Source organism: Pseudomyrmex gracilis, unplaced genomic scaffold (assembly GCF_002006095.1).
Source record: "Pseudomyrmex gracilis isolate BER0280 unplaced genomic scaffold, ASM200609v1 scaffold_252, whole genome shotgun sequence".
In the NCBI taxonomy this organism is placed as follows: Eukaryota; Metazoa; Arthropoda; class Insecta; order Hymenoptera; family Formicidae; genus Pseudomyrmex; species Pseudomyrmex gracilis.
Genome location: NW_018020836.1, coordinates 4,098 through 19,738, shown reverse-complemented (window position 1 = coordinate 19,738; position 15,641 = coordinate 4,098). Strand labels below are relative to the sequence as shown.

Here is a 15,641-nt window from a genome sequence, read left to right as displayed (position 1 = left end):
AAGAGATGTTACACCAATTATCGGACACCCTGTATATTTATACAGTAAGGAGCATAACTGAACCAATAGCAAGAAATTTTTAGTAAATCATTATTTATTGCTGCAAATAATACGTGGATACGAAAAATAAGTTTTGTACATATATACATATTAGTTTTAGCTTATTATGTAAGATACTTTTACAGATTGGAAAGAGCGTTTTGTTTAAATATAATAAAGAAAAATAGTTGACTCAGTTTTGCACCAGCTTACAAATGGAATGTTTACATCAAATGTTCTAGCAACATGTTTACATCTAGCCGTTCCATATGTTTACATTATATAACTTTACGTCTTAGCATTCAGTTCCTCGCAGTCAGTCAAATGAAAAGACACACGAATAAAATAATAATAAATATAAAGCCAATTTCTTTAAATTGTATTTAAAAAATCACTTCTCTAACATACAAAGATGTTTTTCGTGTTTGAGCCGCGTTAGTGTCATTTCTTATACCGACGTTTCGTGAACATTTCAGTTTACTTCATCAAGGTTTAAAGAGCAACCTGATACTGTATCAGGTTGTTCTGGAGATGTCTAACAGCCAATTTTTTCACTTCTAGATAAGTTTTCGATAACTTTATCATCTCCCAAAATTGGTTCTCCTTATTGGTTCTCAGAGGAATTTATNCAGAGGATAACTATCGAGAGGTATGAAGAAATCGGCCGTAACAGCATTTGGTGTTGATTCATTGCACCGAATTAATGGCATCATGAATCAATACATATATACAAGGACATTTTACAAGATCATCTTTTAGATGCTATTGAAAATATACCTTTTGAAGAAAAAAATGTAATTTTCATGAATGACCGTGACCCCAAGCACACAGCTAAAAGCGTGCAAAAATTGGCTCGATACTAAAAAATTTTATGTTTTGGAGTGGCCTGCACAGAGCCATGACCTTAACCCCATAGAAAATCTATGGATTTTTTTATTAAAAAGGCGAATGCGGGATTCGTGTGATTCTCAACATCGATCACAAAATTGTATACTAGGATTAAAGAACAGTAAGAACAACTATCTCCAGATTATTGCAGAAATTTAATAGAGAGTATGCCGAGTCAAATTAATGCAGTTTTGCAAGCAAAAGGATTGTGGACAAAGTATTGAGAATAAATAACATAATAAAATACTGCCGAATTTTGAACGTGGTGCAAAACCGAGTTAATCTATATTTTTGTTGCTATTAATAAATAAAAAGACACTAATTGTTGAAACACAACTTCTTATGTTATTTCTAACTGTGACAAAAATATATGTAATGTTTATTTTTTTTATATTCGTTAGTGTTCTTAACATTAAATAATGATTTATACAAAACTTGTGGTTATTGGTTCAGTTATGCTCTTTACTGTAATATTCGATCTTACAGTTGCGTGGGTCTCACACACAGGGACTTATTACCGGTATGATTTCAATACCGGTATTATACTAGAGATTGTATACCGAAACCGATATAGTACCGAAATTGAGTGTTACCGTTACCGTTATAGTACCGAAACCGATACATTACCGAAAATCGTAATAAAATACCGGTATTATTTCGATATTCCTACTAATGGTATTCTTAAAAATTATATAGATACGTTAATAACGCGGCGGCACTCAACGCTAGATATGCTCGAGCGTCTTTTAGAATTAAAAGAATGTTGTGATGGTAACGATAAGGATCGATATTTATCTCCTGAAAAATGAGCCGAAATTAAAAAACATTGTGCGTTCTTTAACGCCAGCTCGTATTGCAACCAAGAAGTTGCAAGAAAAACAAACTTCTTATCGGAGATTTTTATCGCACGTGGTCACAATGTATACTAAAAACTACGAAATTAAAAACAATATTAGGAAACAAATTAATTGAACATATGAAAATATGAGAAAAACGTCTGTTTGAAAGTGATTGTTTTTTGGCAGGTATGTATATTCCTCGATGTGCGATGTAAACTCATCAAGTGTATGAGAGTTTGAGACAAAAATTTTTAATATTGATGTTTTCTTAACAGCTATGTTTCTGGATGCAAGGTTCAATATAATATTAAACAAAGAACAGAATGCACAAGCCCAAAATCATTTAACACGTACGTAGCAGTACAAAGAAAGAATGATAGAAGAACATGAAGAAGGATCATTGCATAACAGACGTGCATCAACTTCCTCCAATATAAATAAGGATGAAACTGAAATAGATGACGTTGAAAAGATGTTGAGGGAATTAGAGAAGAAAAGACGCTGTCAAGACAATTCCACGCCTTCAATAAATATTTTGAATATGTTGCAAAGTTTTTCAAAATATCCTCGTTTAGATTCTAAACAAAATATTTTGGAATTTTAGCAGAAACAAAAAAGTAATATTCCTGCATTATATTCTTTGTCTAAAATAGCTTTAGCAGTCCCACCTACACAAGTTAGTGGTGAGAGACTGTTCTCATCATTGAAATATATATTATCATGCTTACGTTATAATTTATCCGATAATATTCTTGACGATATTCTAATTCTCAGAACTAATAAAAATGGAAATTTTTAACAAATTTGAATATTGATAAATATGTCTATGTGTATTTCGTTACTGTTCTTAATTATATAAAAAAAATAAAATAATTTAAATAATATTAAGTTTCTGTGCGGCAGTTTTTTATAAACATTGTATTATTAAAAAGTGTTATCAACATAACGACAACACTTATAGTTTTAAGGTATTACTCTTAAAAAATCACGAAAAAATTATCGGTAAATATAGGTAAATATACCGGTAGTATCGTATACCGGTATGACGTCATACCGGTATTTTTGCATTTCGGTTTGCATAAGGGTTTTTATAGTATTACCCAAAAATATCGGTAAAATACCGGTATTTTGCATATCGGTATAAGTCCCTGGTCTCACAAAGTGGGTCCCAGTCTACAGGTTCTCGTAGATTTTTTTTTTTTTTATGTCTACAGTCGAAGGGTTAAAATTATTCTTCGAGAAGTGTCTCTTTTTCCTCCCTTTCCTTGTGTTAAAGATATGTTTTTTTACAGGGCACTTGGGGTTTTCATAATTCTTCGAATAAAAACACATCTTCGACAACGTATACTCCCGTTCCACAAATATCTTACAGACCGAAGTACACGCTTGTACGTACAGAAGCGTAACTCCTCGATGGCATCTTTGACGCGTGTTCCGCAAAAAAAGAACTGAGATTATCTATGGTCGCGCCACTGTGCGTACACACACCGGTCGTATTGTTTTTTCAGATTTTTTGTTAAAAATCTTACTGTTGCTATAAAAGTACACAAAACGTGATCGCATTTCGTTTCATATTCGCTATCTAGTCAACACGACGATCACGAGATCTCACGAGAATTAAACTACGTTAAGTGATATAATAAATAACGATTTTTAAATACTGATGTACAAAACTTGTTTATAACTCTTATGGCGAATAATTAAACTATATGGCAGTGGTCTCGCTACTTACATGTAAAGCAAATATTGCTGTCCTACTGTGTGTGTGTGCGCGCGCGCGCGTGTGTGCGTGTGTGTGACAGAATTGTCCGTGCCATTATCGTTTGTATATCGCAGCAAGACCGCGCGTGCACGGTCTCTGCATCTCTTCTATTATCGAGAACTACGACACACATTTACGGTCTATTTTGTAGCATCTTTTGGCTTTGTATAAAAAAAGTCTTACATCTTAGAAAACTCGTCGCCTGCGAATATATATGGCACGTTAATCTCAGTGCGATTGCAAAAATCCGACGCGACTTCTCGAGCAGTTTCTTTGGGACTAAGAGGACAGTGATGTTGAACGATCTGAGTAGGTGGAAAATACGAGTCTTTTCGCTCGAGAGAGTGCGAGGGCAATTGTTTTTTTTTTTTCCTATTCGCGCTTATTTCAATTTGTTTCATTCAACCGGACAGGAGCTCAGATGGATATTGTGCAACTCGGCCATGTCCGTCCAGTCTCTCCTGTCTGTTCCGATCATCACGTTCCTGATGCACCCGTTAAAATGGTCCCGTGTTATCAACGATCCTTTCGGTACTGTTTCTAAAAACCACAACAAGTCGTTTCGTTTCAACATTCGTTTTGTGTAGAGTGTTTGACATTTTAATAAGCAATTGACATTTAAAAAACTCACCGGGTATACCACCTATGTACAGAGGGCCGGGCGTGATGGAACTCATGAAATGATTGACTTTCGTCGGTAGGCCGTACTTCTGATCCAGCTCGTCAACTTTGAGCGCTAGTTCTTCGTCGTTGTACGTGGCCTGGATCATGTGCCATCGATTGTCGCAAATCGCATACGGGCTGGAAAATTGCTGTTCCACGTATAACGGATTCTTATCGCCAAGATCACCCGCCATGATAACTCTACCGTTATTGAGCTCCAACGACAGAGAAGGCGATCCACCAGGAGCGCTAAGAGACAGCAACACGCCGGACAACTCCGACGTTCTGAACTCCAGTTGGAGCTCGAGCGCAACGCCCAGTTCAAAATTTTTCTCTAGAAGAAGATTAAGTCTCTTTGCAAAAAATATTCACACACATTGTTTGCGAGTTGTATAAATATAATAAAATAAACACTTACGGTAAACGGCGTACGCCTCGTCCTGGAAATACGCTCCGCTTTCGACGCTCGGGAAACACTGGCCGACGTTGAACGCTCTGCTGGTAGAGCCCACCATATCGTGAATATGTCCGTTGACCTTCATTCCTCTGATGCATCCCTTCAGAGTCTCCAGTTTGACGACCACTTGTTCCTGAAAAGGTGTTCCGCTTTCCGGAAGACCGCCAATATACATCATAGGCGCCAGACCGATTCTTCTCGGTACTCGGACGAAGCGCGGTGTCTGAGAGTCCACCAGTACGGTAAGTCTTCTCTCGTCGTGGCTGATAACTACGTGATGCCAATTGCCGTCGTTAAACGGAGTCTTGAACAGTATCTCCTTCTTTTGTCTGCTCTTCACTAACGTGAGAAGCTGTCCATCACGGATGACCATTTTCAGAAAATGCGTTATCTTAAGACCCTGTAAAATATACGTCAGAAACACAATATCAATTAAAAATAATAAATGTTTATTGTTGCAGCAACTAATAATAATAATATTACAATACAGTAAAATAAAAAGTTCCAGTAGAGGGCAAAAATATTTATTATTGTGAAGAAAATTATATACGAACTGTTAAAAAAAAACATTTTATCAAACACTAGTCAACCAAAGTAAAATTAGTCAATTAATAAAATTAAAGCGATGCACTCCTTACCGGAGTGATGAAAAGCAACCCGTTGGGATAGTATGTCCTGAAGTCAAATTCTATCGTGTACTTCTTTTCCCAGAATTTCTTGAAATTGAGATAAAGCTGCGTGTGACTGTACGGTTTGTCGCCGAATTTCAGAGCGCCCTGTTCGAGCGAATAGTAAGGCACTTTCAGACATCCCTCAGGTTGCGTGGACATCCCGCGGGATAGCGATGCCGAGGGCGCGTAATTCGGGGTTTCCTTTCCCATATTCGGTCCGGGACGGCCGATGAGAGCGTTATCGAAGTTAAAAGCATTGTCGAATCGAAGAATTCTAAAATACAAAATATAAAAACTCACATAAAACATGACACGTCATCATTGCACACTAAACACAGAAATTTGACCAATCTCTATTATGTCCAATGAACGTTCAAATGGAGTGTGTTCTGTGGATAATCTGTCGAAGTTTTTGGATCAAAATTCAACTTCATTTTATTTAACTTACTCGTCGTTGAAAATCACATCCTTGATAGCACCGTAAAGCGGCGTGTGTGTGCCGACCATCTTGGTATTGTTGAGAAGAGAGGGCAGACCGCCGAAAAACAGTCCTCCGTTCGAAGTTGGGGCTCTAATAGCGGCGTTGGTAGGCAGTCTACCCGAGGTCTGATACGCATCGTCGATTCTTAGCTCCACTTCTTTTCTCTTCTTGATGACGGTGACCGAATGGTATCTTCCGTCGTTAAAAGTGCTGTTCGACTGAAGAACCAATTCGCCTTTGCCGGCGTTCAAACGAACCTGAACTTGTCCGTTGAAAACGCATACGGAGTAATAATCATTTCTCTGAGAAAAAAAAAAATCAGTTGAACGTTTTCTTAATACTTGTAATATACAATTTTGTGACTTATTTCTTATTTTTTTATTTTTACATACGTACCGAACTTACGTTTGTTTCTATGCTCGTGTTATATTCGCCCAATTTGTCTTCGCGACCTTCAAACGTGGAGAGAAGCAGCATAGCTGCTTCTTGCATGGTTCTGAAGGAGAAGCTGAAAAAGGAGTTGACCTTGCGCAAGGTAAATGCGGAATGCTCAAGATATCCGTCTCCGTTAAATCCAACTATCCTCAACGGCTGCGGCAAAATAAAATTTAATAAATCAAAAATCATAAAACTCTTTTACACACGTTGTGACGACGTAAATATACAAGTTAGTGAACGCTCACCTTATTACCGCAGTTGGGTTCCACCCCATGATACTCCTCGGCCATCGGATCGTAGCCTTCCTGAATTACAATATTAGCCATGCAACCGAGAAACGATACTTGGGAGGGTAACACGACATTTTCGGCGCGAAAGCTTGGCGGCACTCCGCCGATATAATACTTGGCTTGCGCAAGATCCGGGATGTCCTCCTTCTCGGGCAACGGCCTGGGCGACCCGATTCGCTTGACGTCGCCGCCGACGCTCAAGCTGCATTTCTCGATACCCTTGGTAACCTGATACTGCCGGAAAGCTTCCACCTTAGTCCAACTGCCATTGTTGTATTTGTGCGTCGAGGACATCTCTATACTAACGTTGCCGCCGTAGCCGATGTACAGAATCACTTTGCCCTCCCGCAAGAAGATCATGATGTGCTGATTCTGTTTAAAATAAAGAGCAATTACATATAAAACAAACGAGTATTTATGTAAAAAATAATTTCATATCACATTAATTCACGTACATTTTCATTAATGGCTAGAAATAGCAACGCGTTCTCGTCGTACGTTCGAAAACTGATCGAGACGCCAAACGTGTATTTATTGTAAGGACCAGATGAAGTCCTGTTTCTCACGGCGTATCCCTCGCCGTTGAAACTATAAGCTAAGTCATCTCGAATGTCTTCCACTCTGTAAGAAATAATCAATAAAGTAATTTTTAACAAGTGCGACATTAAACCATTATCAAACTGTCGGACAAGTAAAACTAAATTTTTGTTGATATACAAATTTTACAATCCATACAAATGTAAATATGTTTATAAAACAATACACAGATATGTGATTAAAAGATTCCAATGTCAAATATTACCCTTCCACGCAAGGTATGCAAGCCATGTCCGGCGCGGTTGTGACGAAATTCCAGAGACCGATCTGCTTCCCGTCGAGGATTACCTGATGAACGCAACCCGGAAGACCGTTAGCCGCCATCAGTTCTGGCGGTCTTCTCTGCGATTTGGGAATACCGCCTATCCATACTCGGTCTGTGGGCAGAACGTCGAAACGACCATACTCGAAGTTGGTCGAATTGATGACAGGAAGAAACTTGCCAGAAGTCGAGGACTGTTTACGTACGCTCAGTTTGCCTACGTGCCGAGTTCTGAGATTGGCCAAACATTCGATCATTTAAAATTGCGATCTCAAACAAGATGTTTAATTTTTAACTTAATTATATTTTGATGAAACAAATTGTTCAATTTTACTATCGACGACATTTATATATATCACATGTTTTTCATGACTTACCTCTCAGCTTCGATACGATACCAAAACGTATCGTTCTGCGGATCACCGTTCTCGAGTACTTCAGGATGCGTCAGTACACCCATGCCACCACCGATCTTCCACAAAAATCGCACTTTTCCGTTAACTATCTCCAGAGCGATAAAATCATCCTGCGAGAAGTCAAAATATATATTTCACCGTAATACAACATTTATATATAAAATTTCTATTCCTTTACTTATTATATTTCTATTGTTGTATTTGCACAAAAAAGCATACATTGATTCCACTGGGCAGATAAAACAGAGAACCCTCACTGCCCGTTGTCGGAAGCGCAAACGTAATTACAATCGAAGTTGTCAACGAGGATTGCAGTGTGGCCTCCGGTCTATACGAACGAATACACTCTTTACCTTCCGCCGACCTCAAAGAGACGCGAATCTGAAAAAGTAAGAAGCGTTGTTATAATATATATTTACTAATATTTAAAAAATGTCAAGAGATTCAAACTGAACAAGCTTGAATTGTCATTTATACCACGTCAGCAGTATTTCGAGCTTCCGCTATTTTATTCTTGAGATTTTGCAGCTTCGTGGCTAAAGTGTCGTTCCATTTATCGAAAGCAGCTTTTCTCTTTGTTGCAGCATTCGACAAGCTTATCAGTTTCCCATCGGCTTTTTTGATATTACCCAGCGCTTCTGTTACTGAAAAATTCATATATTTATAGTATCATCTTTGCGCATTTTGTCTAAGATTATTTATTTAATAATTAACCAATTGCGAATTTATATTTTTATAAGATACGTTACATTTCTCACTGGCCAGACCAATCTTGGCATCGCCATCGCGTTTCAATTCGTTCAGCTTCGTCTTCAGTCTGTCAGTGATACCTTGCTGGTAGTCGTCGATCAGTCGTTGCGTATCTTGTATCGATCTCGAGACTTCGTCATTTTTCTCCAAAATGTTGTGCAAGTTTTTTTGTACTAATATCGAAGAGAATACGTTTATTTTGTGCATTACAAACAAATTTATTTTGTGCATTACGCAGACTCGTAAAACTTACCATTTTTCCTTTTACTCTCCAGATCTCGCAATTTCACATTTATTTCGTTGTCCTTTATCCCAGTGCTGTTAAGTGCGTCTTTCAAATTGAGCACGGCTTGCTTTTGATTTTCCAGCTCGGCATTTGCAGCGTCAATCAATTTACCATGTTCCTTCGCCGTTTTCCACTGCTGCGAGGATTTCTCCGACACCTCGTTTGCATCGTCCAACAACGATTTCCGTCCAAAAGGAGGAAAAGCCTTGAAAAAGTATCTATATTAAATTTGTAGTCGACTCTCGAAAGTTTTCGACAATTGAAAATTTCTATATTAAAGAAAATTCAAATTCTTAGATTCTCAAGAAAACGGATGTTTCTTATTACTTTCTCGTATATTTCGTCGACAATTTCCTTGGCTTCCAATGCGGTAACCTTTGCCTTTTGCAAACCATCGACGATATTCTTGTAGGCTTGACTAGCTTTCAAAGGGCTCGCCGCGATGTCTCGCGTCTTGGCAAACAAGCTGCGAAATAAGAATTTAGGCACACAGTTGTGTAAATTTATTATTTTATTAAAATAATGTTGTTTAATGTTGCTGCAACGCGCATGATAATAGCATTCATTTTGAGTTATTATTATTGAAAGACGAAATATTGTACCTGACGTACTGATCGGCGTAATTGGACAGATTCTTCGCATGTTGCACCGCTGGCACAACATACTTTTCGTTGTATTCGTAATTTAATCGGTACAGAAGTTCCTCTTTCATGGTCAAATTATTTGCCCAAGTCGTCAATTTGTCCCGCAATTCTGGCAGATCCTGCGTGTAAATTAAACAATAGCGCATATAATTTATTAATCTTTAGTCCAATAAGAATCACACGATTTCTTTTAATTATTTGCAAGTGGTTTTTTGTTTATTTATTTTATTTTTCAATTATAAAATGTGTAATGTCTACGCACTTGAATATTGTTTTCCGCATCGACGAGCAAACCAGATGCTTTTTCAACGAATTTGTCTCCTTCGTTGATCAATTTGTTCGTCGTGTCACGCAGCGCCTCGATACGATCGCATTGGTTCTTGGCGTCGACGAATGTCCTGTTAATCTTGTTGTACAAACCGTCGTAGGTAAAAAGCGACTCCATAGTTTCTTCTATTATCGTTCTCAAATCTTTGACTTTCACCGCGTAATCTTCGGCATCATCTTCGGCGGTCGCGAGAGGCTCCGTTACATCGTCTAGAGAGTTCAGCCACGCTACATACTTAGCTACGTCGCTATTTTCAGATGAAACAAGATGATTCATTTATTAGAAATTTATTGAGAAAAAAGCGCCAGAAGAGCAGAAAAGAGTAAAAAAGCAACAAATATGTCGAAATTATCGAAGTGTTTTTAAAAGCTGATGCTTACTCGAGAAAATTCTCTACTTCCGTGGTTCTCGTAGCTATGTCGATAGACTTTATGTAATTCAAAAGCATCTTTCCCGTTTGCAAAACCTTCCTTATCTCCACTTTCTTATTGTCATTGCTGTACTGAGTGAGTTGCGAAATTGTATCTGTGAATTTCAGAAGTTAACATTAACAATATTGTTCATCAGATACACTAAAGCTGTTTTTACTGAAAAAGCGAACTTTGATTACCGTTTATGTCTCGTCTCAACTTATCGAGTTCGATCTTCGCGGTGTAAACGTTATTGTTCAAGTCATTACTTTTGATCTTTAATGTCTCCGCGTGATTCGCGCGCTTGTTCGTCTGCAAAAATAAAAGAACAAACCAAAATGTAAGTATATAAATTTATGAGCGCTATAATACACGTTGTCGCCACGTGCAAAACAACATAGTTGCGTACATTTCTCAACACAGATTCAACATCATTCATGAGTTTTCTGTACTCGTGCAAAGGCGTAGCTTTCATCCTTTCTTCTAGCCGAGTCCGCAGCTCCAGTTCTTCGAAATAAACGGTTGTGTTGGAATCGATGTACGTCAGCTCCTCCCACGGCGGTGGAATATAGCCGTCTGATATGTGACCCGTTCCCTCGGCCAGATCTTTGGACAGCGTCGCGACGGTATCGAGCAAAAGTCCCGTGCAATTATCGTCGCACGCTACAAACACGTTTATACGTTACATCGCGATGTAACACAATATTTGAATAATAATAATATTCTATCGAATAACTAGCGTCTACAAACTTACATGTGCAAACGTCATTTATATAAACGTGACGATATGCCGTGCACTGAGAACAATCTCTTCCCGTAGAACCGGACTTGCATTTGCACTGTCCAGTTTTGCTGTCGCAGGCCTCGCTCAAACTTCCCGCCAAGTTGCAATTACACGGAACGCACTTGCCGTCCGGAAAATCGGGAGAGCCGTAGTAAGCGTAGTCGCAACGTTCGCATTTTCTACCAACGTATCCTGAAGTAAAACGAAAATAAATCGACGTCTTTACAGACTCGCGAAAAAAACAATTAAAAATGTATTATAACAGCAATTTAAAGTTAGTGAAAATTACAAATTAACTACTAAAGGTCTATACAAGTCTATATGTTGAATGTCTGTGCTTAGTTTGAATTATTTATAATGTATATTAAAATTGCGATATTGCGGTGATAGTTGAAACAAGTGTTTTTTTCTTTTTTTTTTTTAATAATATTTTCCTATTTTTATTCACGTACCTGGTTTACAGTGACAAATGGGTTCGTTGTCCGCGCGAATGACACAAGTACTCGAAAATCTTTTGTCAACTTGCGGACACGGGCACGGCTTACAGCCTCCGAATTCCGGATGACCGTAAAAACTGTCGGCGCAAACGTTGCAGTGAGGACCGACCGTGTTCTCTCTGCAGTTCTGCAAGTGACAAATTTATAAAAAAAAAAACACAATTCATCTCATTATCGCGCAGTGAGAACTGTAATTTGTCATCAAATCTGTCTTCTCGTGCCACACTTCTTATCGCGCCGTTATCTTCTATAAACAGTGTACACATGTAGGAAAATGTTGAAGTAATGCTTACCAAGCAATATCCCGTCTCCTTGTCGCACATTTCAGATCTGCCGTTACATTGGCAGCGCCTGGCTTGTCCAACAAGATCGATCACGATGGTGGACGTGACCGTGGTGTTCTTGTACCACCTGTAATAGCCGATGCTGGGATCCTGGCAAGACGTGCCGTTGTATTCCGTCGGGCACTGACAGATTTCAACCTCGATCGCCAGCGGTGGCGAGTGTGTAGGTGTCAAAACGGCGGCGTCGAGAGACGCCTCTAAAAGTCTGAGCAGGCAACATAGATTTAATCAAGTAAAACGTTGCCTGAAATTTTTATTTTTCTCTAATCGATGTGTTCATCGAAAAGTAGAAACATCGCAAAAGACGAAATATACGACAATTATTATTATTATTATTTCTATAAAAAACATTTTTTTATAATTACGTACGTGGTTTTGGTGAATTCAGCGTTATCCGAAGCTTTCACGAGAATGTATTGCAGATTCTGTAACGCAACCATTAGCACCTCTCTGGAAACTTTGTAATCCGGTCGGTTTTGTAACTGCCACAACGACTCGTGAAACCTAATATAAATTTCGACACAAAGATATTTGTAAAATCTAATTTATGTTTACATTAAACTAGAAACAGAGATTTTTTCCATTTCTAACATTTCCAAATTATTTCAAAAAACTTACCTAACTTCATAGCGATTATCGTTCACTGGCTGAAGTAGATAATATTCCAAAACAATTTTGGTATTGCCTTGCAACTGCACCAGTGGATATCGGTGATTCGACCTCAAAGGTGTCCCACCTTCTGTCAAGGTTTTAAAGCGCAGGAATCCTCCGTAAGAACCAACCTTTAAGCATCAATAATGTGTAAATGCTGCTCTAATATTTAAAACAAAACTCAAGTTTTCGTCAATAGTCATGTTTGTTTAAGAATATGTTGTGTGTCGACAGGATGAAAAACAATTACCTTATCACCCAAAAAAGAATCTGGCAATCTCCAATACAAGGGATAACTGGAATAAAGATTCGAAGGTAATGTGACGTCACCATCAGATTCGGGAATTACGGTAAGGCCGTTCGTCACGTTCAGGCCACCGTTTACCGCTGGCAATGTGGTTGTGAAGCCGAAATTCGTTATCTATATGTTTAATAATCACAGATAACAATAATGTACTTGAAACACTAAGAATTATTTGTTTGTTTTTTTTTTTGCAACAATTTTAACGCGTACAAAATCGATAATACATCGCTTACTATTATATCGTTGACTGTGTCGTTAATGTAAAGAACACGGGGACGTGTCAGTCTACGTTGACCCCAACTGAATCCAGCCTGCTGACAAAGTGTGCTTCTCCCGAAACAGAAGCATTGCGTGCATCCCTTTGGATTATCTATCGATAGACCAAACGTACCTTTCGTGCACATGTTGCACTGTCGCCCGATGACCAGTTCCTTCAAAATAATATTTCAAAATAATTGTTCAATTAAATTGTCAAACTTTAAACATATAGAAAGTAAAATAAAGTGGACATCAAAATTTTCCACATAAAAAAGTTTTTTTTTTCAAGTCTATTTTCATTCTCTGTGCGTGTATTCTTTTATCTTTACTCAACAGCTATTTCTGATCTATTTTTCACCTTGCAAGGGCACTGTCCCTTGTCGTTGCACTCGCAGATACCGTCCCGACACTGCGTTGTGCCGGCGACGTTGCAGCCACAGGGACGACATCTCGGATAACCGTAGTAGCCTCTGGCGCATTTTTCACACCTGAGCCCGTCGTAGCCGATCCTGCAAGGGCACTGACCCTGACGATCGCACTCGGCTCGCACCGCGCCCAGGGTGCAAGCGCAGGGTCTACATCCAACACGTGGCACCAGATCCCACGAACCGGGTATGCACCGGTCGCAGTGTTCGCCGTAGGTCAGACGTGGACACACGCAACGACCGGTGTCGGGATCGCACACGTGACCGGGTCGCACGCACAAATCACATCCTGTAAAAGAAAACTCTTGATTCTTCACAAACCGAGGTTTTCAGATAAATAAAAATGTCCACATTATTTATCACAAAATCTAGTAATAAGATTGACATCATTACTTTTAGTGAACAGAGCTGTTTTGTTGAGCTGTTCATTTACACATTGAAAGACTTTTGACTTTCTTTTTTGCTTGTTTGTATCGAAATAATCAAAAAGAATATTAAACACTTTAAATTTTCAAGTTGACAAAAAAACAATGGAGTTTTACGTTGTTTTTTTTATAAAATTCCGAGTCAATTTTTATCGCAAAAACACTACCGCAACTTTAATAAAATAAAATTTACAAAAGAAAACTTTTTTTTAGTAGTATTTTTTAGTAATAACATTTTTAAGTAATAAGTTATTTTACTAATTGAGATCGTACGTTGGCATCCATTCGATGAAAATCCGTAATATCCAGGCAGACAAACGTCACAGTGCGAACCGCCCACGCCTGATTTACAATAGCATTGTCCCGCGTCGCCGTGACAGGACGTGTTGAAAGATCCCATGAGATCGCAGTTGCAAGGCATGCAACCCGATCCCGATGACAATCCCCAATAACCAGTCTAAAAGGCGTTGACGTCAAGTTAGACAGATAATCGTTTGTGATGTGTGAAAAGAAACGTATTTTCTTATTTTTAATGTCAAATCGATGTCACGAAATTGGTTTTGTTCTTTACCTTACACTCGTTGCACTGTCTACCGACAACGTTAAGCTTGCACTGACATTGTCCGGACACTATGTCGCAGGTCGGGCTGATGGAACCTAAATTACTGCAGCCACATCCTGCAATCATGCGAATATTATCTTTTAAAAATCGAAGTAAAACTATATGCGCGGATCTACAGAAATTAAATTTTCAAATAGAAAGTAAACACGTATTGTGCGTACACCCCAGCGCTTGATTTTATTCCCCCAGGGTGAAAATATTGTGAAATTATTGCACAAAAATGGCATCATAAAACATTTCACAATGATTGCACTCAAACAATTCGCTATAACGCAACAGTTGTCATAATAAAGTTTTGTATAAATAATATTTGTTTTGTAATATTTGTATTTTGTTGTTGTTTGTAATAAAACGAGGCTAAAATTATTCCAAAAGATTATTTATTTCCGATAATCGCGAGATCGCGGCCGTGGTGTAACCAGAGATGTGCATTATTTGAAATGGATGCGTTTAAAATAGAAATGCAAAATGTAAAATGCCTATTTTGTATTTTATATTTAAAATATATTTTTTCAAAACCTATTTTACATTTCCATTTAAATGGCTTTTACTATCCATTTTCTATTTCAAATACAATTTTCTCGTACAAAATTAATTGAGATACAGTCAAACTTCCATTTTTGTTTTCTACGTATTTGTTGGTTTCTTTTTCACATATACAAAGGCTGCGTTTTGATATTCACTGCCAGTACTAAAAATCTATACTTTACATTATATGTACTATAGATTTGCAATATTGGCAGTAAATATCGGAACGCAATGAAACTAATATACATAAATACTTCTTCTACTAATGTACATAAATACTTCTTCTCTTTTTATCTATAACGAAACAAACTCAAGATTGCTAAAGTTCCGCTAGATCAGGGGTCGGCAAAACGCTGAAAACGGGCACGGGCGCCCGCGAGCGCCCGCCATTGCCCGGCCTTTACGCACGCATATTATAATCGACAGTATTCAGATCGCAGAAGCGCACTTATTCTTTTTGGCACCTTGAGATAAAACTGATAATACTACTACTAATATATAATATGTACTAATAAACTAATATATGATAATATTAATATTAATATATACTAATATTTATTTTATATATATATATAGTATATA

At 38.0% G+C, this 15,641-nt stretch overlaps 1 protein-coding gene across 1 annotated transcript; it reads right to left on the bottom strand.

The window, feature by feature from the left end:
- Positions 1 to 2,830: 2,830 nt before the first annotated feature.
- Positions 2,831 to 14,643, bottom strand: LOC109859266 (laminin subunit alpha-1-like; the record flags this gene model as incomplete). Its single annotated transcript, XM_020437333.1, has 30 exons — positions 2,831 to 4,068; positions 4,160 to 4,525; positions 4,610 to 5,048; positions 5,287 to 5,593; positions 5,768 to 6,102; positions 6,197 to 6,391; positions 6,484 to 6,900; positions 6,984 to 7,149; positions 7,331 to 7,618; positions 7,765 to 7,913; positions 8,023 to 8,184; positions 8,281 to 8,447; positions 8,553 to 8,726; positions 8,807 to 9,044; positions 9,167 to 9,305; positions 9,442 to 9,602; positions 9,746 to 10,058; positions 10,192 to 10,336; positions 10,422 to 10,533; positions 10,631 to 10,884; positions 10,976 to 11,197; positions 11,458 to 11,629; positions 11,796 to 12,051; positions 12,216 to 12,350; positions 12,465 to 12,628; positions 12,748 to 12,918; positions 13,035 to 13,232; positions 13,418 to 13,773; positions 14,183 to 14,366; positions 14,481 to 14,643. Coding segments are annotated over 30 exons (6,691 nt in total), but the record flags the coding sequence as incomplete, so codon positions are not given.
- Positions 14,644 to 15,641: the final 998 nt, after the last annotated feature.